General features: G+C 39.8%; 1 protein-coding gene across 4 annotated transcripts in view; it reads right to left on the bottom strand.

Annotated features, from left to right (window-relative positions):
• CDK13 (cyclin dependent kinase 13) overlaps window positions 1–27,644 on the bottom strand; it is a 146,665-nt gene that overhangs the window by 106,603 nt on the left and 12,418 nt on the right. For all 4 annotated transcript variants that reach the window (XM_003808700.7, XM_003808701.7, XM_034963997.3 and 1 more), the window contains exon 2: window positions 2,362–3,021. In XM_003808700.7, coding sequence (XP_003808748.1) covers window positions 2,362–3,021 — 660 coding nt within the window. The remainder of the gene's footprint in view (window positions 1–2,361; window positions 3,022–27,644) is intronic.

The following is a 27,644-nucleotide window of genomic DNA, read 5'->3' on the forward strand; positions in this document are numbered from 1 at the left end:
TAACAGTATTATAAATAGTAAATATAAAATAAGTCTCCTGTGCCATCCATTCCCTTCAGCGCCCATTTATTTCCAAAAGTAATCACTTCTAACCATTTCTTTTTACAATACATTTTTATTTAATCACCTAAAAACTTTTATAAAAAGTAAAACAATATCAAGTCTCTTCCTCATATGTAGTTAGTACATACATTTAGGTAAATTATAGACATCAAAATAAGGAAAGTTCCATTGGTGATGAGTTAATCTTTGGCCACACAGACATGTAGTAGAAGTGCTCATGAATCTTTAGAAACTTCCGTATCCATTAAACATACAAACACATTCAAAGAAAGAAGAGACAACAAAAAGGGGAAAAAGCAGAGGAGACAGAAAAGGTGGATCAAAAAAAAAAAAGTAATGAACAAGAATTAAATGTGCCACCAACTAATTAAAGACAGATGCATAAGGAATATCCTCATTAAGCACTCACATGTATACGTAAGAATTCTTGAAAATAACCTAGTAAAAATTTACTCCTAAAGCATATATGAAGAATAAAGTAGGGCGGGCGCAGTGGCTCACGCCTGTAATCCCAACACTTTGGGAGGCCAAGGCAGGTGGATCGTGAGGTCAGGAGATCGAGACCATCCTGGCTAACATGGTGAAACCCCCCGTCTCTACTAAAAATACAAAAAATTAGCCGGGCTTGGTGGCGGGCGCCTGTAGTCCCACTTACTCGGGAGGCTGAGGCAGAAGAACGGCATGAACCCGGGAGGCAGAGCTTGCAGTGAGCCGAGAGAGCGCCACTGCACTCCAGCCTCGGCAAAAGAGCAAGACTCCGTCTCAAAAAAAAAAAAAAAAAGGATAAAGTAGAGAAACACCAGTCTCAATGAAACATGGATTCTCAGTAACTAGTTACTCTCTAATGAAGTAATTCAATTCCACACTCAAGCCTCACAATTACAAATCACTACTGTTATGAACCTTCAGCGTTCCCTGAGAACGGTCAAACCTGCAAATACAACAATTATAGTAGTATAATTAAATAACACCCGATTAAATTGGATGGGGTCTTCCAATAACATTTTGATTATTTTTAAAAAGGCACCTCAAAGGGCATGAAACTCAAGAATTATTATTTCACTTTTGTTTGTGTTAAATTATAAAATTTTCATAATGCCAAAGTAAGCACTTGTCCACATGGCATTTTTATCCATCTGACTTCAAAATCTATATATAAAAAAAAAAATCAGCTAGGAAAACTACTCATATAGTTGCTTTTTAATGGGGAGTGGGAGGGGGTGGAAGCTCTAATTTCTTCATAAAAATAAAAACAGCTAGGTGGTGTAACAGGCAGATAAACCACACAAGTCTAATTTTTCTACACTAGGATACAAAAAAGAAACATTCTTAGCTGTATTTTTACTGCCTCTTAAGAATATGTTTCTCAATAAAAAATCAGCCATACCCTCAATGTTCATAATAGAAATTTTTAAACATCTTAAAGGAAAGCATAATCACATTATGAATTTTCTCTTTTTTTTTTTTGTGAGACACGGTCTTACTGTGTCACCCAGGCTGGAGTGCAGTGGCGCGATCTCGGCTCACTGCAACCTCCACCTCCCAGGTTCAAGTGACTCTCCTGCCTCAGCCTCCCTAGTAGCTGGGATTACAGGCACCTGCCACTGCGCCCGGCTAAGTTTTTTGTATTTTTAGTAGAGACGGGGTTTCACCATGTTGGCCAGGCTGGTCTTGAACTCCTGACCTCAGGTGATCCACCCGCCTCGGCCTCCCAAAGTGCTGGGATTACAGGCTTGAGCCACCAGGCCTGGCCACATTATGAGTTTTCTATAATATAATGTGATTAATCCCAACTGCAAGACAGGCTAAAAAAAATTTTTTTTAATTAAAAGAGTTAAGAAAAGACTAAACTAAAAAGTGATAACAAAATCACTGACAGTGATAAATTTACAAGGCCACTGAAGAAACTTAGAAATAAATGAGACAAATGCTTGTGAGATGTATATTAACTAGGGCCAACTCATTCATAAAATATTCTGTCTCTGATTACATCATCAAGGAAAACTAAACCAAAGAGAATACTGGCATTTGTAATACCCAAAATCATATTGAAATATTCATTGTATCCCAAGACAATGGCAATTTTTCCCTGAATGTCTTAGTATAAACTTTAATTTTGCCATCTTGTATGCAATGTGCTTCATTTTAAGATGCATATAATCAAGAAAATTCATTCACTTACTTGTAGTCTTTTTCACTAAAGTTGTTTCGAGGGGGTTAGGGGAGGTCAACTCATTTCTCACTTCAGACTTACATTTTTTCTTTGAACAGTTATTGACAAATACTTTTTGCACTTACCTATCAGCTTCTTTATCTTCAGGCAGCATGGGAGGCAAAGGTAACGGTGGTAATGTAGAGGTGACTAAAGCTACATGTTGCTCCTTCTCCTTGGCTCCTATGCTTGGTGTAAGTGGTTTGGTTTTCTCTTTAAGAGATACTGATTCCTCCTTTGTAGCAGCAGATTTACTCTCCTTTCCAACTATGACTGCTTTCTTGGTGGCTTTATCTACAATCAAATTATTTTCCACCTTCGTTACCTGAAGAGGTGGCTTTGTTTTTGCTTTGTCATTTTTTAAAGTTCCACCACTTGAGGGAGAAGGTGCATGTTCAATTTTAATTTTCTTCACATCCTTCACATGGTTTGTTTGTGATGCACTGGCACTAGTTTCCGTGTTCCCCTTGGTAGGTGTAGAAGTGTTTGAAGCTTTTGCAGCCTTGGCAGCAGCCTCAGCAGCCTTAGTTGCTTCTGCAGCTTTCGCTGCTTCTGCGGCTCTTGCTGCCTCTGCTGCTCGTGCTTTTTTATTCTTGTTCAATTCAGCTGCCAGGCTACTCTTCAGAGTTAGTGTGCTAGGAGAAATACTAGAATGACGACTTCTGGATCTAGACAATCTGTGCCTGCTACGAGATCTTGAATGCCTAGATGAATACGGGCTTCTGCTTCGGGATTTTCCAGACCGTCTGGTGAGAAATAATTAAGATTTAGTCAGTAATTGAGAAAGGTTCAGTTTGGAATTTACAAAGACAGTGCTAACTCAAGTTTATGAAATAAAATAGAAATTTACTTAATTTCAAAGTTACATTTTTGAAGTTTTGAAAAATAAAAATTTCTTTAAAGTAGAGTATTATTTGGTGATCATAGTTTTCTTCAAAATGGATTGCCCTGATCTCGCTCTGGTCTACAAATGTAAAAATTAGGACGAAAAATGTGACAAGGCATCACTGCTGTCTCAGAAAAAAGAAGTAGGCAATAAGGCTACATCAATGGTAGTAGTAGCAGCAGGGTAAAGTCTGACAAATCTTTTACCAGGAGACAGTTGCCACATCTCAAAAGTACCTTCCTCAACTATAAGTTCAGAAGTAAGCAGTGCTCTGTCTATGGCAAGAGTGAAAAAGACAAGACTTACTACTGGGCAATAAGTAGAGTCTCTTAGAGTTCGTTTCAGAAAGATAGTTTTAAGAAAATTTACAGCCAGGCGTGATGGCTCACGCCTGTAATCATAGCACTTTGGGAGGCGAAGGCGGGCGGATCACGAGGTCAGGAGTTCGAGACCAGCCTGGCCAACATAGTGAATGAAACCCCGTCTCTACTAAAACTACAAAAATTAGCCCGGCATGGTGGCACACGCCTGTAGTCCCAGCCACTCAGGAGGCTAGGGCAGGAGAATTACTTGAACCTGGGAGGCGGAGGGCTTCAGAGCGAGACTCCGTCTCAAAAAAATTAAAAAATTACATTCATACACAGTAACTAAAATAGACATAAGCATAATCACTTTACTCACGTAAACACACATATACAAGATAATAGCTTATGAGCTACATAATTTCACACAGAAAATGCAACAAAGTAAAAACTATCCAATCACTCTTAATCTGAGGCTCTGATACTTTTCAAAATGAATGAGAGTAAAAAAGTTAATATACATATCATTTAAGTCTTCAAAGTACTTGACAACTATTATTTTACCATAATATTAAACATTTACTAGTTAAGTATTATTACTCCAATTTCTTAGAAAGGAAAAGCACAGAGAGGCAAAGTAAAAATAATTCCCACAAAGAACTATGCCACAAATAGTAGTATAGTCTGAACTAGGACTTAGGTTTTCAGGCTTCTGGCTCTATAAAACAATGACAAACTAAATCTTGGAAACTACTTGATAATAATGAGGCCATTCACTTCTCAAAAATTATTGGAAAATATATATTTAAAAGTATAGTGGCAAGCAAAGTTCCCACAAAACAAATTTAACACAGTACCAAGTGAAAGGAAGCTGAGGTTTTCAAATCCATGCATTACCAAGACTTTTAAAATATACTCACAAGACAAAGACATTATGATAGTACTTTCACATTATCTCATTTAATGCCCTCATCAACCCAGTAAAGTATGCATAGTTAACAGATAAGAAATTGGGTAAAATATTACGTTACCTGAAGTCAACACCTGAACTCATTAGTAGTTGTGTTGCTTATTATCTTACTACAACTGCCCTATCTCCCAATACCTTTCTGCCCTACTCTGTGCCCAATGATGCTGACCCCAACAGATACGCCTTCTGAGTTCCAGGGCTGTTCTGCCACTGACAGAAGGAGGCAGAGAAAGGCTGGATTATTTCTTCCTAGCTCCCTCCCTCCTCATGGCCACATTTTCTGGAAGAAGCTGCATCCCTCCACCGCCATGGTTGCTGTGAGGCACCCTCTTCACAGCTCTCACAAGGCTCCAATAACACTATGTTTTTCCTGGCCCTTTGGGCTTCTCTGCTGCTAGTAAAAACATGCCTTATGGGTTCCCTTAATCCACGGCACCTCTGTAGTCCCTGCATTAAAGTCTCTTATAAGATCTGAGTTGGATTCTATTTTTATCTAGAACTCAGGTCTGAAACTCAGCATTTTTTTTTAACTCTAAAGTAGGCAGGTTAACACATTAACACACTGCCAAGGAGCTAGCTGGCGAGAATGTGGAGAAAAGGGAACCCTTGTACACTGTAGATGGGAATGTAAATTAGTATAACCACTGTGAAGAACAGTTTGGAGGTTCCTCAAAAAGCTAAAACTAGAGCTATCTTTTAATTCGGCAATCCCACTCCTAGGTACATACCCCAAAGAAAGGAAATCAATAATACTAAAGAGATACCTGCACTCCCATGTTTATTGCAGCACTATTCACATTAGCCAAGATTTGGAAGTAACCTAAGTGTCCATCAACAGATGAATGGATAAAGAAAATGTGGTACATATAAACAATCTAGTACTATTCAGCCATAAAAAGAAAATGAGATCCCGTCACTTGCAACAGCATGGATGGAACTAGAGGTCATCATGTTACGTAAAATAAGTGAGGCACAGAAAGGCAAACTTTGCATGTTCTCACTTATTTGTGGGAGCTAAAAATTAAAACAATTCAACTCATGGAGATAGAGAGTAGAAGGACGGTTACCAGAGGCTGGAGGGGTAGTGACATGGTGGAGGGTCGGGGGAGGGTTAATGGGCACAAAAAATACAAAGAATGAAGGTGACCTACTATTTGCTAGCACAATAGGCTGACTATAGTCACATTTTTTTTTCTTTCTTTTTTTTTTTTTTTAGTCAGAGTCTCGCTCCAGCCCTGGCTGGAGTGCAGTGGTGCAATCTCGGCTCATTGCAGCCTTTGCCTCCCGGGTTCAAGAGATTATCCTGCCTCCTGGGTTCAAGCGATTCTCCTGCCTCAGCCTCCTGATAGCTGATACTACAGGCATGCCCGCACCATGCCTGGCTAGTATTTGTATTTTTAGTAGAGACGGGGTTTCACCATGTTAGCCAGGCTGGTCTCGAACTCCTGACCTCAGTGATCTGCCTGCCTCGGCCTCCCAAAGTGCTGGGATTACAGGTGTGAACCACCACACCCGGCCAACAGTCAAAAATAATTTAAGTGTACATTTACAAAAAACCATAAGAGGATAGTTGGATTGTCTGTAACACAAAGGATAAATGCTTGTAACACAAAGGATAAAAGGATGCCCCATTTACCCTGACGTGACTAATATGCATGCATGCCTGTATCAAAATATCTCATGTAACCCATAAATATATACATCTACTATGCACCCACAAAATTTTTTTAAATTTTTATTTCGTGAATTTTTTTTAATTCAAAAAAAATAATAAATAGGCAGAGAATTTTTTTTTTTTTTTTTGAAACAGGGTCTCACTGTCACCCAGGCTGGAGTGCAGAGATACTACCCACAGCTCACTGCAGCCTCGACTTCTTGGGCTAAAGCAATCCTCCACCTCAGCTTCCTGAGTAGCTGGGACAACAGGTGTGCGCCACCATGCCCAGCTAACTTTGTAGAGACAGGGTCTCACTCTGCTGCCCAAGCTGGTCTTGAACTCCTGGGCTCCAGGGATCCTCCTGCCTTGGCATCGCAAAGTGCTGGGATTACAGGCATGAGCCACCGTGCCTGGACACTGAAATTTTCCGTTCTTAGTTGACATTAATACAGTGTGGAGGGAGGTGTTTAGAAACATTCTAATTCTAGGACAAAAACAAAATGATGATTAGGTTTAGGATAAACTCAAACACAAATTCAACATCTACCTCCCTCTTTCAAAAACAAGTATGTGCTGAGGGTCAACTAAGGTTCAGTATTGAGGAAGCATTTCATAAAAACCCACACTTTAATATCAATAAGCTTATAATTATACATAGAAATGAGAAGAAATGTTTGGCTAAATATGAAGTGATTGTAAGCTGGTTGTGAAATAACTTGGTTAACTTTAATATAGGAACCAAAAGTGTCATAACATGAAATACTCAGCCACATTTTTAATTTCCTCTCCCTTCAGATTTTGTTGGAGCTCCAAACAAGTCTGATATACGTCATGTTTCTATCCCCTGATCAGATACTGACGAGTAGCAGAAAGGTAAGCAGCAGAAGAAAGCAAAGAGACTGTCATCTCATCAAAGGTAACAGCATAGAAGGTTTGGAAAGCAAACCTTCTTTTCTTAAATCAACTTTTCCTACACTGGCAAGATTCTGGTCATCAATTTCATTCAGACACGTAAACTATATTTAATTGAAATTTACAATCAGTGAATCTTATCTAAGAAAAGAGATACAAAGATAATAGGTAAAATCCCAACACAATTCTTTCTTCTGAACTATTAATCTCTTTTAGACAGAATCTGAATAACAGAGATAAAGACTCAGAAAACTTTTGTTCTATATAAAGATATTTTGGGGCCGGGCGCAGTTGCTCACGCCTGTAATCCCAGCACTTTGGGAGGCTGAGGTGGGCGGATCACGAGGTCAGGAGATCAAGACCATCCTGGCTAACATGGTGAAACCCCATCTCTACTGAAAAAACAAGCAATGGGGAAAGGATTCCCTATTTAATAAATGGTGCTGGGAAAACTGGCTAGCCATATGTAGAAAGCTGAAACTGGATCCCTTCCTTAAACCTTATACAAAAATTAATTCAAGATGGATTAAAGACTTAAACGTTATACCTAAAACCATAAAAACCCTAGAAGAAAACCTAGGCATTACCATTCAGGACATAGGCATGGGCGAGGACTTCATGTCTAATAAAACACCAAAAGCAATGGCAACAAAAGCCAAAATTGACAAATGGGATCTAATTAAACTAAAGAGCTTCTGCACAGCAAAAGAAACAACCATCAGAGTGAACAGGCAACCTACAAAATGGGAGAAAATTGTCGCAACCTACTCATCTGACAAAGGGCTAATATCCAGAATCTACAATGAACTCAAACAAATTTACAAGAAACAAACAAACAACCCCATCAAAAAGTGGGCAGAGGATATGAACAGACAATTCTCAAAAGAAGACATTTATGCAACCAGAAGACACATGAAAAAATGCTCATCATCACTGGCCATCAGAGAAATGCAAATCAAAACCACAATGAGATACCATCTCACACCAGTTAGAATGGCAATCATTGAAAAGTCAGGAAACAACAGGTGCTGGAGAGGATGTGGAGAAATAGGAACACTTTTACACTGTTGGTGGGACTGTAAACTAGTTCAACCATTGTGGAAGTCAGTGTGGCGATTCCTCAGGGATCTAGAATTAGAAATACCATTTGACCCAGCCATCCCATTACTGGGTATATACCCAAAGGACTATAAATCATGCTGCTATAAAGACACATGCACATGTATGTTTATTGCGGCACTATTCACAATAGCAAAGACTTGGAACCAACCCAAATGTCCAACAATGATAGACTGGATTAAGAAAATGTGGCACATATACACCATGGAATGCTATGCAGCCATAAAAAATGATGAGTTCATGTCCTTTGTAGGGACATGGATAAAACTGGAAATCATCATTCTCAGTAAACTATCACAAGGACAAAAAACCAAACACCGCATGTTCTCACTCATAAGTGGGAATTGAACAATGAGAACACATGGACACAGGAAGGGGAACATCACACTCTAGGGACTGTTGTGGGGTGGGGGGAGGGGGGAGGGATAGCATTAGGAGATATACCTAATGCTAAATGACGAGTTAATGGGTACAGCACACCAGCATGGCACATGTATACATATGTAACTAACCTGCACATTGTGCACATGTACCCTAAAACTTAAAGTATAATAATAATAATTAAAAAAAAGAAAAAAAGAAGAAAAAAGAAAAAATAAATAGTGAAAAAAAAACAAAATTAGCCGGGCGTAGTGGCGGGCACCTGTGGTCCCAGCTATTCAGGAGGCTGAGGCAGGAGAATGGCATGAACCCGGGAGGCAGAGCTTGCAGTGAGCCGAGATTGTGCCGCCGCACTCCAGCCTGGGTGACAGAGCGAGACTCCGTCTCAAAAAAAAAAAAAAAGATATTTTGGAAGCGACTTTTTATAGTATTTGATCACTTTATCAACTGAATTCTTCTACATACAACTTCCGTTCCTCTCCAACTCTTTTATTTCTCTACAAAAGTTCCTTCCTTAAACTATTTATTTCGTGTCTTAGTAAGTTTCCATTCTCTCAGATATTGTGATTTGCTAATAAATTCCAAAAATATATTTACTGTTTATAACAAACATGGTTTGGGAACCTAAAACTAAACAAATTTCAGTTTAGGCCATTTTTACTAATGATTAACATTTCAGCCATAAAAAGTTATGAGAATAAGAGAGAAGTGCATCTTTAAAACTATATAATGAATTATGGCATGATAATGTTTTACTAAAAGAATTGAAATGGAGGTAGGTAGCAGGTCCAACCTCCTTGTTTAATAGATAATTTTTTTTTTTTTTTAAGACAGGGTCTCTCACTTTTTCACACAGGCTGGAGTGCAGTGGCGCAAACAAGGCTCACTACAGCCTTGACCTCTGGGGTCAAGTGATCCTCCCACCTCCACCCCCCACAAGTAGCGGGGACTACAGGCGCGCACCACCACACTCGACTAATTTTTGTATGTTTTGTAGGGATAGGGGTTTCGCCATATTGTCCAGGCTGATCTCAAACTCCTGGACTCAAATGATCTGTCCACTTTGGCCTAGGGTTACAGGCATAAGCCACTGCACCCAGCCAAGATTTTTCTTTCTAAAAATGTTTTCCTAATATTCCTACACTGTTGTAGAAATTAATGAATACATATTACCTGTTTCTTGCTTGTGATGTTTTTAAGAGGCTACAGGACCTCTTTAAGAAGAGAACTTTCTATGTTTCTAACAGGTTTTCCCAAATACACACAACACAAAGTAGTACCAGAATAAAAACCCAGTATCCTGAAACCCAACTGGTTAGTGCTCGTTGTTAGACTATTTAGTGTTCCTTGGAGAGCACTGTATATTGTTCACTTGACTATTATCTCACAGTTTCTCCAGGAGTCTAGGTCTTCTGAAGATTATTTCTAATTAGCAAATACTGTGTCCTAAAAATTTTACTGTAATACTGATAATATCCAGTCCTCCACTGTTGAAAATAACACAGAGCAGCATCACTCAATGGAACTTTCTGGATGACAGAAATGTTCTATACATATGATGCCCAATACAGTAGCTGCTATCCACAACATCTTTGAGGCCAATGTTTCCACTCTGCTTATTTCTCATGCTAATAGCAGCTGTGTCCATTTCAAAAACTTATTAACCCCCCCAAAAAGGTATGAATATGACTCCCAAACTGAAAAGCACTATATAAAGTGATGATCCTGTGTATTTTGTCATGTAACGTTATTATAACAGCTCTATTAACTATATGTAACAGCACTGTGGTAGCCTCTTAAATTCATCTCCTTGTTTCAAATTTTCTTCCACTCTAATCTATATTACTAGACTCAAAATACTATTCTCACCAGTTCCTGAAATTATGACATGCAAAGCAAATATACCCTCCTGTAACATCTACTCCTTACCATTCTCTATTTTTAATTTCACTACTCTCCACTCATTTACCCAGGCTAGAAATCTAGTTTCCCAGTTCCCACACCACAACCTCTTAATTGTCTCATTTTACTGATTCTAACTCTATACTATTCCCTTATATCCATACCCTCTGAATGTTTCTGATCGTTGTTGTAACAGAAAACTCCACAAAGTCAGCAGTTTAGAACAACACAAATTTATTTTCTTGCAGTTCTGCATGTCAGAAGTCCAAAATCAGTCTCAGTGAACTAAAACCAACATGTCACCAGAGCTTTGTTCCTTCTGGAGTCTCTTGGGAAAATGTTCCCTTGCCTTTTCCAGCTTCCACAGGCTGTCTACATTCCTTGGCTCAAAACCTTACATCACCTGGGCCTCTACTTTCATCATGACATTTTCTCTCTCCTATTCCTGTCATCACGTGAGTTCTCTGACTAGACCCTACAGCCTCTCTTTTATAAAAATCCTTGTGATTACACAGGACCCATCCAGATAACCCAGAATAACCCCGCCACATCAACATACTTAATTTAATCATATCTACAAAGTTCCTCTTAAAATGTAAAGTGTAACAGTCAGAGATTGCAAAGATTAGGGCATGGCACCTGGAGGGGGTGTGGTGTTGGGTGAGTATTATTCGGCCTACCACATCCTCCTCTTCCATTCTCGAGGACACTGTTCTACTTTAGACCTCATTACCACTTCCCTAGAGTACCATATCATCTTAAAAAAATAAGCAATCTCTTGGCCACGTGCAGTGGCTCAGACCTGTAATCCCAGCACTTTGGGAAGCCGAGATGGGCAGATCACCTGAGGGCAGAAGTTCGAGACCAACCTGACCAACATGGAGAAACCCTGTCTCTACTAAAAATACAAAATCAGACAGGTGTGGTGGCGCATGCCTGTAATCCCAGCCACTTGGGAGGCTGAGGCAGGAGAATCGCTTGAACCTGGGAGGCGGAGGTTGCGGTGAACCGAGATCATGCCATTGCACTCCAGCCTGGGCAACAAGAGCGAAAACTCTGTCTCAAAAAAAAAAAAAAAAAAAGAAAGAAAAAAATCTACATTACTAGTCTTTTTTACTTTATTACTAGTCTGTGTCTGCTCCATTTCTACAGACACCATAACCAAACTAATCCTCACTGTTCAGCGATTATTACATGTCCCAAGTTCACTCATTTTCCTCCTCTTAGTAGCTATTCCAAACTTTCACAACTTTCATCAAGCTCACACAATCCCATTCCTAGTCTTCACATAGCATAGCTTTACTTATTGTTTCACAGAAAAAAACAAAGACTACCAGGCATGTCTCTTGCCTGCAAATTTAATCTGTATTTCCTGTGCCTTCATCCACCGTACACTCCACCTCAATTAAGAAAGGAGGTGTTCCTCTTTCTATCTAAGGCTAACTCCCCTATAATGCATCAATCTCATACTCTCTAGAGCCTTACTTCTTAGAGTGTAGTCCATAGACAGGCAGCATCAGCACCAATTGTGAGCTTGTCAGAAATGCTGTGTCTCAGACTCCAGCCCAGACCTACTGAACCACAATCTGCATTTTAACAAGATATCCATTAAAGTCTGAGATGCACTATGCTAGGCTACTCTATGACAATAGCTGGCTTATTCTATTAATTGTGATGTTAACCTTTGCTGTTCATTTGTTAATTCCCCTGAAGGAATAAATTACTCAAATCTCTAAGATCTTTAAAAACAGACAAGAAAACAAAACAAAGAGAAAATGATGGCATACTGATATTATCTTTATCTGTCCTTCCAGTTACGGCCAAAATCTCTTTTGTCCTTTCAATCCTCAAATCACTACAATCTGGCTTATACATACATCCTCTCTGCAACTGGTCACCTCTGAAGCAACCAATGACCTACCTTTCAAAAAAAGAAAAAGAAAAAAACATCACTGTCTGTGATAATGTTGGCTACAACCTTAAAAGTCTCTCTCTGCTCCAATTATTTGGAGCACTTCCTAGCTATTTCTACTACCTTTCGTCTTCATGATTTTCTTACTTCTATGGCTGTTTCCGCACCTTGAGGTTTTTCTTCCTTCCTATATTCATTCTCCCACAAGTTTAATTTATGCTATGTGTGGCTTAAATGATTACCTAAATGTTGTCAATTCGTCCCCCGTCACCCCCGCAAATCATCCTCTCTACTTCCAACTCTGTGACATATACCTTCAACACAATACAGCTAAAACTATTAAGCTTCCTCTTCAAATCCACCCTCCTTCTCCTTAAATATACCCTATTCTGAGGCAGTGGCACCCTCTAAAACAGCAGAAACCTGGAAATTATTCTACATTCCACATGATCTCTTTATCTCTTCTCACAGATCTATTTGGTTTCCAAGCTCCACCAATTCTACATCTCAAGCATCTCTCCATTTTTCCATGCTCTTTATCCCCATAGCTACTATTCCACATTAGGTACTACATCATCACACACTGGGCCCAGTGCAAGTCTCCTTACCAGGTTCCCACCTCGAGTCTCCACCCTTTCCAATTAACTCTGCACTTGAATAATCTTTCAGTTACCCCAAAGCCTTCGGCCCTGCTTGACTTGCATATAAAGTCCTTGTCCAGCCATCACAAAATATAGGAAGTGTCAGGCCTAGAATGTTTCTCTCATATTCCTGTCTTCACCTCCTTTATGTAGGAAACAAAAGGATACTTCGTATCTCAGCATAGTGTTTACCACCTTTATAAAGCCCTCTCTTATTACGCCAGTCAGCTAGAGCTGGTACTTGTCCTATGATCCCATCACAACTCTGTTTATATCTCAGAATAAAAATAATCAGATAATCTATCTTCCCCAACTAAACTGAGATATTCTATCCTCAAGCCTTGACTTCTATCATAAACCTGGCAGTGGTAGATGCTCAATAAATATTTACACAATTAAAGACACTGCTGATAGTATTCCTATTGAAAAGAATTCACAGCAGCCTAGTATCAAGGTACTGCATAATTTGTCTGGTCCTAACCTACCTTTGCTTATCAAGTACTAAATTTGCCCAATACTTCCATGCCTTTACATTCCCACATACTGGCCTAGTGAGAATATCATCTTGCCCTCCATCTTCTATTCAAGGCTTATCCATCTCTCAAGGACTAGCATAAAGGACTTCATAAAGCCTTATGAAAAAAGAAGCCAAATCCAAACAAGAAGCACGGTCTCCATTCTATGAACTCCCATAGCATTTTATCTGCACCCTTCTTATGATAACTCTTAACTTCACATTTTAGATATCAACCACATAGTCTATCAGACTGCACCCTCTTTGAGGAGCAGAAACTGAGTCTAATTCATTGTTGTATCACTCCACAGCCCCTAGCATAATTCAGTGTTTTATTCACTGAATAAAACAAATACCGTACAGCAGTCCCCTCATCCTCAATTTCACTTTCCATGGTTTCTCTTATGCAAGGTACAGTATAATAAGAGATGTTGAGAGAGACCCTACATTCACATAACTTTTATTTCAGGGTATTGTTATAATTGTTCTATTTTATTATTGTTGTTAATCTCTTACTGTGCCTAATTTATAAATTAAACTTTATCATAGGTATGTATGTATAGAAAAAAACATAGTATATTTAGAGTGGAGTACTATTTTGGTGGTTTCAGGCAACCGCTGGGAGTATTAGAATATATGCCCCATGGAAAACTGGGGACATGACTGTATACCACACTAACCCTCACAGGTTCACATTTATAAGCATTTTTCATTTGATTTGCTCCTCATGTGCAACCAAGGTATAGAGAAAGCAGATGGGGGAACTAACAAGAGGCAGAGTCAATATTCAAACCCAAGTCTTTCACTTCAAAGCCAGGCACTATTTATTGCTACCACACTATCTCTTTCTCCTCCATTTGTTTCTGTGTGTGTGTGTGTGTGTGTGTGTGTGTGTGTGTGAGAGAGAGAGAGAGACAGAGAGAGAGAGAGAGACGGAATCTCGCTCTGTTGCCCAGGCTGGAGTGCAATGGCATGATCTCGGCTCACTGCAACCTCCGCCTCCCGGGTTCAAGTGATTCTCCTGCCTTAGCCTCCCAAGTAGCTGGGATTACGGCACCCACCACTACACCCAGCTAAATTTTGTATTTTTAGTAGAGACGGGGTTTCACCATGTTAGGCTGGTCTCAAACTCCTGACCTCAGGTGATCCGCCCATCTCGGCCTCCCAAAGTGATGGGAGTACAGGTGTGAGCCTGTAATTCTTATCTATTTTGCATGGGTCAAGCTAAAGTCTCATCTCTATCACTTCCCTATTTGCTGATCACACAGTACTTGTTACAGGTTGGCTTGTATTTTATGTCTTTGTCTTTTAAAAACATAAATTGGATTATGCCATGTCCTTGCTTAAAAACTCTGCAGTGGCTTCCAACTGCATTTAAAATAAAAATAAAACTCTGTGTTGTGACTCACAAGGCCTAAACCGCCTTCCATCTTTATTATACCCTTCTTTATTTACCAGACTCCAGCCATGCTGGTCTCCTTTCTGCTTTTGCAGAAGGTCAAGCTTCTTCTTGACTTGGTGCCTAAGCATGCATCATTTTCTTTTCCTGGGATGCTTAGATCATCACATGGCTGGCTCTTTCTCATAATTTCAACATTAATGCATACATTATTCATTATAAAACACTGTTCAAATGTTTCTGTACGCATGGTATATGAGAAACCAATGTGGCAATCATTACACACATACTACAAAATAGGAGATTTCCTTTTTTCATGGCCCCTAGAATAGTAATGAATACTTATATTAATATATGCTCACATATAGGGGTCAAACAAGGTATTTGAGGGGTTTTTTTTGTTTGTTTTGCTTTGAGACAGGGTCTCACTCTGTTGCCCAGGCTGGAGTGCAGTGGTGCAATCTTGGCTCACTGCAGCCTCAACCTCCCAGGCTCAAAGTGATTCTCCTGCCTCAGCCCCTCAAGTAGATGGGACAAGTGCACACCACCAGGCCCGGCAAATTTTTGTATTTTCTGTAGAGACAAGTTTTTGCCATGTTGCCCAGGCTAATCTCAAACTCTTGGGTTCAAGTGACCCTCCTGCCTCGGCCTCCCAAAGTGCTGGGATAACAGGTGTGAGCCACCATGCCCAACCCAGAATTTTTTTTACACCAGAACTTAAGACTTTGAGAGAAACAAAGTCTTTTTTTTTTCCTGACTTCTGCAATGACTTGGAATCAAAGTCATTATTTTTATTAAAAAATAAAACTAGCCATTTATGACGAATCTGCAGCTAATTACTTTGCGAATAAAGACTAAATGAGGAACAAGACAAGAAAGTCCCTTCTCATCCCTCTGTTCAACATTGTATTTGAGGTTCTAGCCATTGTAATTAGTCAAGGATAAGAAATAAAAGGAATTCCGGCTGGGCACTGTGGCTCACGCCTGTAATCCCAGTACTTTGGGAGGTCAAGGTGGGTGGATCACCTGAGGTCAGGAGTTTGAGACCAGCCTGGCCAACATGGCAAAACCCTGTTTCTACTAAAAATACAAAAATTAGCCAGCCATGGTGGCACTCACCTGTAATCCCAGCTACATAGGAGGCTGAGGCAGGAGAATCACTTGAACCCAGGAGGCAGAGTTGCAGTGAGCCAAGACCGTGCCACTGCACTCCAGCCTGGGCGACACAGCAAGACTTCATCTCAAAAAAGAAAAAAAGAAAACAATCCCATTGCAATAGCCTTTAAAAGGATGAAATACCTAAAAATTTAATTTAAAAAGTGCAAGGCTTATACCCTGAAAACTACAAAACACACTAAAAAATATTAAGGAAAATCTAAATAAAAGGAAAGACATCCCGTGTTCACGTATTAGATGACTTAAATTGTTAAAAGGTAATACTCCCTGGCCAGGCGCGCTGGCTCATGCCTATGATCCCAACACCTTGGGAGGCCAAGGCAGGAGGAGCACTTGAGCCTAGGAGTTCAAGACCACCCTGAGTAACATAGTGAAACCCTGTCTCAAAAAGAAAAAAAAAACAATTAACAAGATAATACTCCCCAAATTAATCTAAAAAGTCAATGTATTGCAGTTCTGTAGTGATGAAACAAAAAATTTTTTAAATCAATGTACTCCCTATCAAAATCCTAGCTGCTTTTTTGAACTAACTGGCAAGCTGATTCTAAAATTCATTTGAAAATGCCAAGAACCCAAACAGTCAAAACAATCTTAAAAAAGACCTAAGTTGGAAGATTCACACTTCCTGATTTCAAAAATTACTGCAAAATCAGAGTAAGCAAGACTGTGTGGTACTGGCATACGGACGGATACATAAATCAATGGAATATAATTCAGAGTACATAAATAAATCCTAACATTTGTGATCAGTTGATTTTCAACAAGGGTGCTAAGAAAATTCAATGGAAAAGGAATACTCTTTTCAACAAATGGTGCTGGGACAACTGTATATCCACACACAAAAGAATGAAGCTAGACCTCTTCCTTTCACCATACAAAAAACTAACTGAAAATGGATCAAAGTAGGAGCTATAACTATAAAATTTTTAGAAGAAAATGCAGAAAATCTTTGTGAACATAGATTAGGCAAAGCCTTCTTAGATTTGAGACCAAAAAACACAAGCAATAAATAATAAATTGGACTCCATCAAAATAAAATACTTCTGTGCTTTAACAGACACCATCAACAAAGTGATAGAATGAAAGAAATTATTTGTAAATCATGTATCTGATAAAGGACTTACATCTAGAATAGACAGTATAAAAAACTCTTAAGATCCTATAATAAGACGACAGCCCAATTTAAAAATGGGCAAAGAAGGCCAGGCATGGTGTCTCATGCCCATAATCCCAGCATTTGGGGAGGCCAAGGTGGGAGGACTGCTTGAGCTTGAGTTTGAGACCAGACTGGGCAGCACGGCGAAACCTCATCTATACAAAAATACGAAAAAATTAGCCAGGTGTGGTGGCGTGTACCTGTGGTCCCAGCTGCTCAGGAGGCTAAGATAGGGAAATTGTTTGAGCCCCAGAGATGGAGGCTGCAGTGAGCCAAAATTGTGCCACTGCACTCTAGCCTGGGCAACAGAGTGAGACCCTGTCTCAAAAAAAAGAGGGGGTAGTGGGGGTGGACGAGAGATTCATGTAGACATTTCTCAAAAAAAGATTTTGGCCATTTCTCAAATGGTCAAAAACACATGAAAAGATGCTCAACTTTATTTGTCATTAGAGAAATGCAAATCTAAACCAAAATGTGATCCCACTGCAAATACCAAGATGGCTACAATCAAAAAGACAACTCTTGTTGAGGATGTGAAGAAACTGGAACCCTCATATGTTGCTGATATGAATATAAAAATGATGCAGCTACTTTAAAAAACAGCTTGACAGCTCTTTAAAATCTTAAACATAGAATTATCATATGACCCAGCAATTCTACTCCTAGATATATGCTCAAGAGAAAAACAAATGCTCATGCAAAAACTTGTACACAAATGTTCATAGCAGCATTAAAAAAATAGCCAAAAAGTTAACCCAAAGGTCCATGACTAATGATAAAATGTGGCATAACCATACAACGGGATATTTGGCCAATAAAAGGAATATTGATCCATATACTACAACACAGATAAACCTTGAAAACATTATGCTTTAGTGAAAGAATCCAGCCATAAAAGATCATACATTATATGATTCCACTGAAATGAAATATCCAGCATAGGAAAATCTATAAAGACAGAAAGAAATCACCAACCGTTGGTTGCCAAAACTGTGGAATGTGGGAATGGGGAGTGACTGCTAAATAGCCATGGAGTTTCTCTCTGGAGTGACTGAAATATTCTCAAATTAGTGGTTACACAAAGCTATGAAGAGACTAAAGACTAATAAATTATAGTTTAAAACAGTAACTGTACAGTATGTGAAATACATTTCAATAAACATGTTATTTTTAAAACTAGAAAAGATAACATAAAACTGAAATGTTTTGTGTTTATTCTAAAAATACGCTTCCTTTATGGTCCTCATGCCATATTAAAAGTAACGACAACAACAACAAAAAGACACATGGCTGACTTTTTGCAGATTTGCTCAAGCAAACATGTTCTAGTCCACTGAGCATAAATTCTGTGTTTGTCTTCATGTTTCCCTGAACCATGCCTTGATATGTATTTTTGAAGACAGAAAATGAAAAGCAGGTGAGAAGAGTAGAAGGGAGCTCAGTACTTGACATGCACAAAAGCACATACTTTGATTAGTCTCTCTGTAGCCATCAAGAATTTGTTCAAAGTGTATTACCAGACCTTATTAATATCAACAGAATTTTTTTAACCGTGTGGGGCTGGACCTTTCTTTGGTTTTTTTTGTTTGTTTTTCATTTTTTGTTTTTTTGAGATGGAGTCTTGCTCTGTTGCCCAGGCAGTGGTGCAATCTCAGCTCATTGCAAGTTCCACCTCCCAGGTTCAAGTGATTCTTCTGCCTCAGCCTCCCAAGTAGCTGGGACTATAGGCGCCCGCCACCACGTCCGGCTAATTTTTGTATTTTTAGTAAAGACAGAGTTTCACCATATTGGCCAGCCTGGTCTCGAACTCCTGACCTCGTGATCTGCCTGCCTTGGCCTCCCAAAGTGCTGCGATTACAGGCGTGAGCCACCACGCCCAGCCTGGACCTCTTTTTTTTTTAATCCAAAGCAATTTATGCTGAAGGAATAGTTTGCTAGAAAATACAAGGTGTTTTTTTTGTTTGTTTTTTGTTTTGTTTTTTTGAGACCGAGTCTTACTCTGTTGCCCAGGCTGGAGTGTAGTGGCAAGATCTTGGCTCATGGCAACCTCCGCCTCCTGGGTTCAAGCGATTCTCCTACTTCAGCCTTCCGAGTAGCTGGGATTACAGGTGCACATCACCACACCCAGCTAGTTTTTGTACCCTTAGTAGAGATGGGGTTTTGTCATGTTGGCCAGGCTAGTCTTGAACTCCTGGCCTCAGTTGATCTGCTGCCCTAGCCTCCCAAACTGCTGGGATTACAGGCATGAGCCACCACACCCAGCCCTAGAAAATAAAATTATAAAACAAGACAGGCAATTTAATCTCACTTGCTAGGTACCTACTATCAAATGCTGTACTAGGTGCTTAAGAACCACAAATATTTAAAAAGTCACAGGACTTGAAATCCAATGGTTGAAGCAAAACCAAAATATTACAGAAATTTATCAGCCAGAAATGCAACAAGTCAAAATATTAAGGAAAAAATTTCAGTTTAGGATTCCACACCCAGTAAAACGATCTTTCAAAATGGAGACTTTATCAGACATAGAAAAAGCAGACCTACATAATAAAAAATGTTCAAAGCCATTCCTCCAGCCAGAGGAAAATGATACTACATGGAAAGTTGGATCTGTAAAAAGGAAAAGCATTTGAAAAGGTAAATATTTGAGTAAATATAAGTGCCTCTTCTCATTTTAAATTTTATGTCTGTATTTAACACACATACACCATGCAAACAGACATAAAACAGATGACAACAGGCCAGGCGCAGTGGCTCATGCCTGTAATCCCAGCACTTTGGGAGGCTGAAGTGGGTGGATCACTTGAGGTCAGGAGTTCAAGACCAGCCTGGCCAACAGGGTGAAATCCCAGCTCTACTAAAAATACAAAAATTAGCTGGGCGTGGTGGCACATGCCTGTAATCCCAGCTACTGGGGAGGCTGAGGCAAGAGAATTGCTTGAACCTGGGAGGCGGAGGTTGCAGTGAGCCAAGATCATGCCATTGCACTCCAGTCTAGACGAAGAAGTAAGACTCCGTCTCAAAAAAAAAAAAAAAAAAAAAAGATGACAACAGTACAAAAGACAAGATGAAAATGTTAAGTATGCTATCATAATGTTAACATTATACATAAAAGTAGACTGAGAAACATGCACATTATAAGCCTAAGGAGAAAATATCTGTTACTGTGGGTTAGGCAAAAATTTTTTTGGACATAAAATGCGTAAATCTGGCCAAACACAGTGGGTGGCTCACGCCTGTAATCCCAGCACTTTGGGAGGCAGAAGCAGGTTGAGGTCAGGAGTTTGAGACCAGCCTGGCCAACATGGTGAAACCCTGTCTCTACTAAAAATACAAAATTTAGCTGGGCGTGATGGCACACGCCTATAATCCCAGCTACTCAGGAGGCTGAGACACGAGAATCGCTTGAACCCAGGAGGCGGAGGTTGCAGTGAGCTGAGAACATGCCTGGGCGACAGAGCGAGACACGCTGTCTCAAAAAAAAAAAAAAAAAGCATAAATCAGACAAATGCTAAACTGGTTTTTCATTAAAATTTAAAACGTTTGCTCTTGGAAATTACTGTTAGGGAAAGTGAGCCACAGACTGAGGAAAAAACGTTTGCAAAACATTTATTTGTATCTAGCATATACACAGAATTCTTACAACTTTAGTAAGACAACAACCCAATTCATGAAGAATGAACATTTTGAGACACTTAGCAAAAAATAGGAAGGGCAAATAAACATATGGAAGTATACTCAACATTACTTATCATTAGGGAATTGCAAATAAAACCACAATGAGATACCAATACACATCCACTAGAATGGCTAAAATCAAAGACTGACAAAAAAAAAATAAGTCTTATTGAGGAGGTGAGGCATCTGGAATCCCATACTCTACTGACTGGAATGCAAATGGCAAAGACATTTTGAAAAACACCATGGGACTGTAGAAGTCAAGCATTCGCTTCCCATACAACAACACAGCAAACCCTCTCCTAACTTACTCAAGAGAAACAAAAACAAAAGACCTGTATTCAAATGTTCAGTAGCTTTGCTCATAACAGCCAAAAACTGGAAACAACTCAAATGCCTATCAACTGGGTAAACTGGATGTAATAAGTACTCACAAAGTGATCTCAGTTCTAAAGGTATTTTTAAAAATCACTTCTGAACGAGATTAATGAAGACTTCATAGATAAAAATAACACCTGAGGCTAGGTGCCGTAGCTCATAACTGTAATCCCAGCACTTTGGGAGGCTGAGGCAGGTGGATCACCTGAGGTGAGGAGTTCGAAACCAGCTGGCCAACATGGTGAAACCCTGTCTCTACTAAAAATACAAAAACAACTAGCCAGGCGTGGTGGTGTGTGCCTGTAATCCCAACTACTTGGGAGGCTGAGACAGGGGAATCGCTTGAACCTGGGAGGTAGAGGTTGCAGTTAGCTGAGATCACATCACTGCACTCCAGCCACAGAGCGAGGCTCCATCTCAAAACAAACAAACAAACAAAAAAACCCACCTGAACTAAGGTTGAAAGAATGAGCAAGCCAGACTGGCAAACTGAAGGAAGGATACAAACTAAGATATAAGAAAATAGTAAACAGTCCAGTTTGTATTGTGATCAGGATATACGGTAAGAAGTAAGAGTAGTTTGGTTCAGTCTGTGTTGGGGGTCTTAAATGCCCCATTCAAGACTCTGATTCAGTGGAATACTCAAACCCTGAAAAGATCCCAAATGGCCAAAGCAATCCTGAGCAAAAAAGAACAAGGCTGGAGGTATCACACTACCTGACTTCAAAGTTTATTCCAAAGCTATGTTAATCAAAAGAGTATGGTACTGGCATACAAACAGAGACATTAACTGAAGGAACACAATAGAGAACCCAGAAATAAACCCATTTATAGTCAACTGATTTTTGGCAAAGTAGCCAAGAGCATACAGCAAGAAAAGGACAGCCTCTTCAATAAATGGTGATGGGAGTGAGGCACAGTGGTGCATGTCTGTAGACCCAGCTACTGCAGAGGCTAGGCGGGAGGACTGCTTGAACCTAGGAGTTCCAAGACCAGCCTTGGCAACACAGCAAGACCCTGTGTCTTAAAAATAAACAGGGGTGGGAAAACTGGATATCAACATGGAGAATAATGAAAATAGACTCTCATCTCACACCTTATACAGTAGAAAGGAGAAGAAAAGCTCCATGACATTAGTTTGGGCAAAGGTTTCGTGGTTATAAACCCAAAAGTACAGGGAACAAAAGCAAAAATAAACAAAGGGATGGAATCAAATTAAAAAGCCTCTGCAAAGCAAAGGAAACAATTAATGAAGTAAAGTGACAACCTGTGGATAAGGAGAAAATACCTACAAAGCACATATCTGATAACGCATTAATATTCAAAATATATTAGCAACTCAAATCAACAGAAAGAAAATAAATAACCCAATTTCAAAAATGGGCAAAGGACCTAAATAGACATTCCTCAAAAGAGGGAATACAGTTGGATTTGGTGATTAGTGCTTGAATCCCAGCTACTTGGGAGGCTGAAGTGGGTGAGGTGGGAAGACTCCTTGAGCCCAGGAGTTTGAGACCAGCCTGGGCAACATAGCAAGATCCCATCTCAATTTTTTTTTTAAAAAGGACATACAAATGGCCAACAGATACATGAAAAAATGCTCATCATCATCAATAATCACCAAGGAAATGCAAACTAAAACCACTATGAGATACCACCTCCCACCTGTTAGAATGGCTAGCATCAAAAAAATGAAAGATAACAAGTGTTGGCAAGGGTATACAGAAAAGGAGACCCTTGTGCACTGCTGGTATGAATGTAAATTACTATAGCCATCATGGATAATGGTATGGAGGTTCCTCAAAAAAGTAAAAACAAGATTACCACATGATCCCACTTCTGGGTATATACCCAAAGGAAATGAAATCAGTATGCTTAGGAGATGTCTCCACTCCCATGTTCATTGCAGCATTATTCACAATAGCTCAGATATGGAAGCAACCTAGGTGTCCATCGTTAGATGAACGGATTTTTTTTTTTAATGTGGTTCAGGTTTGTTTTTTGTTTTATTTTGTTTTTGAGACAGGGTCTCACTCTGTTGCCCAGGCTGGAGTGCAGTGGCGTGGCGCGATCTCAGCTTACTGTAGCCTTTACCTCCAGGGCTCATGCAATTCTCCCAGTTCTGCCTCACAAGTAGCTGGAACTACAGGTACATGCCACCATGCTGGGCTAATTTTTCTGTATTTGTAGAGAAGAGATTTCACCACGTTGCCAGGGCTAGTCTCAAACTCCTGAGCTCAAGCGATCTGCCCACCTCAGGCTCCCAAAGTACTGGGATTACAGGCGTGTGCCACTGCACTCGGCTTAGCTTTAAAAAGAAGTAAATTGTGGTTCTCCCAGCACGCAGCTGGAGATCTGAGAACAGACAGCCTGCCTCCTCAAGTGGGTCCCTGAACCCCGAGTAGCCTAACTGGGAGGCACCCCCGAGTAGGGGCAGACTGACACCTCACACGGCCGGGTACTCCTCTGAGACAAAACTTACAGAGGAACGATCAGGCAGCAACATTTGCTGTTCAACAATATCCGCTGGTCTGCAGCCTCCGCTGCTGATACCCAGGCAAACAGGGTCTGGAGTGGACCTCCAGCAAACTCCAACGGACCTGCAGCTGAGGGTCCTGACTGTTAGAAGGAAAGATAACAAGCAGAAAGGACATCCATACCAAAACCCCGTCTGTACATCACCATCATCAAAGACCAAAGGTAGATAAAACCACAAAGATGGGGAAAAACAGAGCGGAAAAACTGAAAAATCTAAAAATCAGAGCGCCTCTCCTCCTCCAAAGGAACACAGCTCCTCACCAGCAACGGAACAAAGCTGGACAGAGAATGACTTCGACGAGTTCAGAGAAGGCTTCATTCAGACAATCAAACTACTCCGAGCTAAAGGAGGAAATTCAAACCCATGGCAAAGAAGTTAAAAACCTTGAAAAAAAATTAGATGAATGGGTAACTAGAATAACCAACGCACAGAAGTCCTTAAAGGACCTGATGGAGCTGAAAACCAAGGCACAAGAACTACGTGATGAATGCACAAGCCTCAGTAGCTGATTCGATCAACTGGAAGAAAGGGTATCAGTGATGGAAGATGAAATGAAGCGAAAAGAGAAGTTTAGAGAAAAAAGAATAAAAACAAACGAACAAAGCCTCCAAGAAATATGGAACCATGTGAAAAGACCAAACCTACATCTAATTGGTGTACCTGAAAGTGACAGGGAGAATGGAACCAAGTTGGAAAACACTCTGCAGGATATTATCCAGGAGAACTTCCCTAATCTAGCAAGGCAGGCCAACATTCAGATTCAGGAAATGCAGAGAATGCCACAAAGATGCTCCTCGAGAAGAGCTACTCCAAGACACGTAATTGTCAGATTCACCAAAGTTGAAATGAAGGAAAAAATGTTAAGGGCAGCCAGAGAGGTTGGGTTACCCACAAAGGGAAGCCCATCAGACTAACAGCTGATCTCTCAGCAGAAACTCTACAAGCCAGAAGAGAGTGGGGGCCAATATTCAACATTCTTAAAGAAAAGAATTTTCAACCCAGAATTTCATATCCAGTCAAACTAAGCTTCATAAGTGAAGGAGAAATAAAATCCTTAACAGACAAGCAAATGCTGAGAGATTTTGTCACCACCAGGCCTGCCCTACAAGAGCTCCTGAAGGAAGCACTAAACATGGAAAGGAACAACTGGTACGAGCCACTGCAAAAACATACCAAATTGTAAAGACCATTGAGGCTAGGAAGAAACTGCATCAACTAATGAGCAAAATAACCAGCTAACATCATAATGACAGGATCAAATTCACACACAACAATATTAACCTTAAATGTAAATGGGCTAAATGCTCCAATTAAAAGACACAGACTGGCAAATTGGATAAAGAGTCAAGACCCATCAGCGTGCTGTATTCAGGAAACCCATCTCACGTGCAGAGACACACATAGGCTCAAAATAAAGGGATGGAGGAAGATCTACCAAGCAAATGGAAAACAAAAAAAGGCAGTGGTTGCAATCCTAGTCTCGGATAAAACAGACTTTAAGCCAACAAAGATCAAAAGAGAAAAAGAAGGCCATTACATAATGGTAAAGGGATCAATTCAACAAGAAGAGCTAACTATCCTAAATATATATGCACCCAATACAGGAGGACCCAGATTTATAAAGCAAGTCCTTAAGAGACCTACAAAGAGAGACTCCCACACAAAAATAATGGGAGACTTTAACACCCCACTGTCAACATTAGACAGATCAACGAGACAGAAAGTTAACAAGGATATCCAGGAATTGAACTCAGCTCTGCACCAAGCTAACCTAATAGACATCTACAGAACTCTCCACCCCAAATCAACAGAATATACGTTCTTTTCAGCACCACACCACACCTATTCCAAAATTGACCACATACTTGGAAGTAAAGCACTCCTCAGCAAATGTAAAAGAACAGAAATTATAACAAACTGTCTCTCAGACCACAGTGCAATCAAACTAGAACTCAGGATTAAGAAACTCACTCCAAACCGCTCAACTACATGGAAACTGAACAACCTGCTGCTGAATGACCACTGGATACATAACAAAATGAGGGCAGAAATAAAGATGTTCTTTGAAACCAACGAGAACAAAGACACAACATACCAGAATCTCTGGGACACATTCAAAGCAGTGTGTAGAGGAAAATTTATAAGCACTAAAGCCCACAAGAGAAAGCAGGAAAGATCTAAAATTGACACCCTAACATTACAATTGAACTAGAGAAGCAAGAGCAAACACATTCAAAAGCTAGCAGAAGGCAAGAAATAACTAAGATCAGAGCAGAACTGAAGGAAATAGAGACACAAAAATCCCTTCAAAAAAAAAAAAATCAATGAATCCAGGAGCTGGTTTTTTTAAAAGATCAACAAAATTGACAGACGGCTAGCAAGACTAATAAAGAAAAAAGAGAGAAGAATCAAATAGATGCAATAAAAAATGATAAAGGGGATATCACCACTGATCCCACAGAAATACAAACTACCATCAGGGAATACTATAAACACCTCTACGCAAATAAAGTAGAAAATCTAGAAGAAATGGATAAATTCCTGGACACATACACCCTCCCAAGACTAAACCAGGAAGAAGTTGAATATCTGAATAGACCAATAACAGGCTCTGAAATTGAGGCAATAATTAATAGCTTACCAACCAAAAAAAGTCCAGGACCACATGGATTCACAGCTGAATTCTACCAGAGGTACAAGGAGGAGCTGGTACCATTCCTTCTGAAAGTATTCCAATCAATAGAAAAAGAGGGAATCCTCCCTAACTCATTTTATGAGGCCAGCATCATCCTGATACCAAAGCCAGGCAGAGACACAACAAAAAATAGAATTTTAGACCAATATCCCTGATGAACATCGATACAAAGATCCTCAATAAAATACTGGCAAACCAAATCCAGCAGTACATCAAAAAGCTTATCCACCATGATCAAGTGTGCTTCATCCCTGGGATGCAAAGCTGGTTCAACATACGCAAATCAATAAACGTAATCCAGCATATAAACGGCACCAATGACAAAAACCATATGATTATCACAATAGATGCAGAAAAGGCCTTTGACAAAATTCAACAATGCTTCATGCTAAAAACTCTCAATAAATTAGGTATTGATGGGACGTATCTCAAAATAATAAGAGCTATGACAAACCCACAGCCAATATCATACCGAATGGGCAAAAACTGGAAGCATTCCCTTTGAAAACTGGCACAAGACAGGGATGCCCTCTCTCACCACTACTATTCAACATAGTGTTGGAAGTTCTGGCCAGGGCAATCAGGCAGGAGAAGGAAATAAAGGGTATTCAATTAGGAAAAGAGAAAGTCAAATTGTCCCTGTTTGCAGATGACATGATTGTATATCTAGAAAACCCCATCGTCTCAGCCCCAAATCTCCTTAAGCTGATAGGCAATTTCAGCAAAGTCTCAGGATACAAAATCAATGTACAAAAATCACAAGCATTCTTATACACCAATAACAGACAAACAGAGAGCCAAATCATGAGTGAACTCCCATTCACAATTGCTTTAAAGAAAGTAAAATACCCAGGAATCCAACTTACAAGGGATGTGAAGGACCTCTTCAAGGAGAACTACAAACTACTGCTCAATGAAATAAAAGAGGACACAAACAAATGGAAGAACATTCCATGCTCATGGGTAGGAAGAATCAATATCATGAAAATGGCCATACTGCCCAAGGTAATTTATAGATTCAATGCCATCCCCATCAAGCTACCAATGACTTTCTTCACAGAATTGGAAAAAACTACTTTAAAGTTCATATGGAACCAAAAAAGAGCCCACACTGCCAAGTCAATCCTAAGCCAAAAGGACAAAGCTGGAGGC

The sequence above is a fragment of the Pan paniscus genome, chromosome 6 (genome assembly GCF_029289425.2).
Source record: "Pan paniscus chromosome 6, NHGRI_mPanPan1-v2.0_pri, whole genome shotgun sequence".
NCBI lineage: Eukaryota > Metazoa > Chordata > Mammalia > Primates > Hominidae > Pan > Pan paniscus.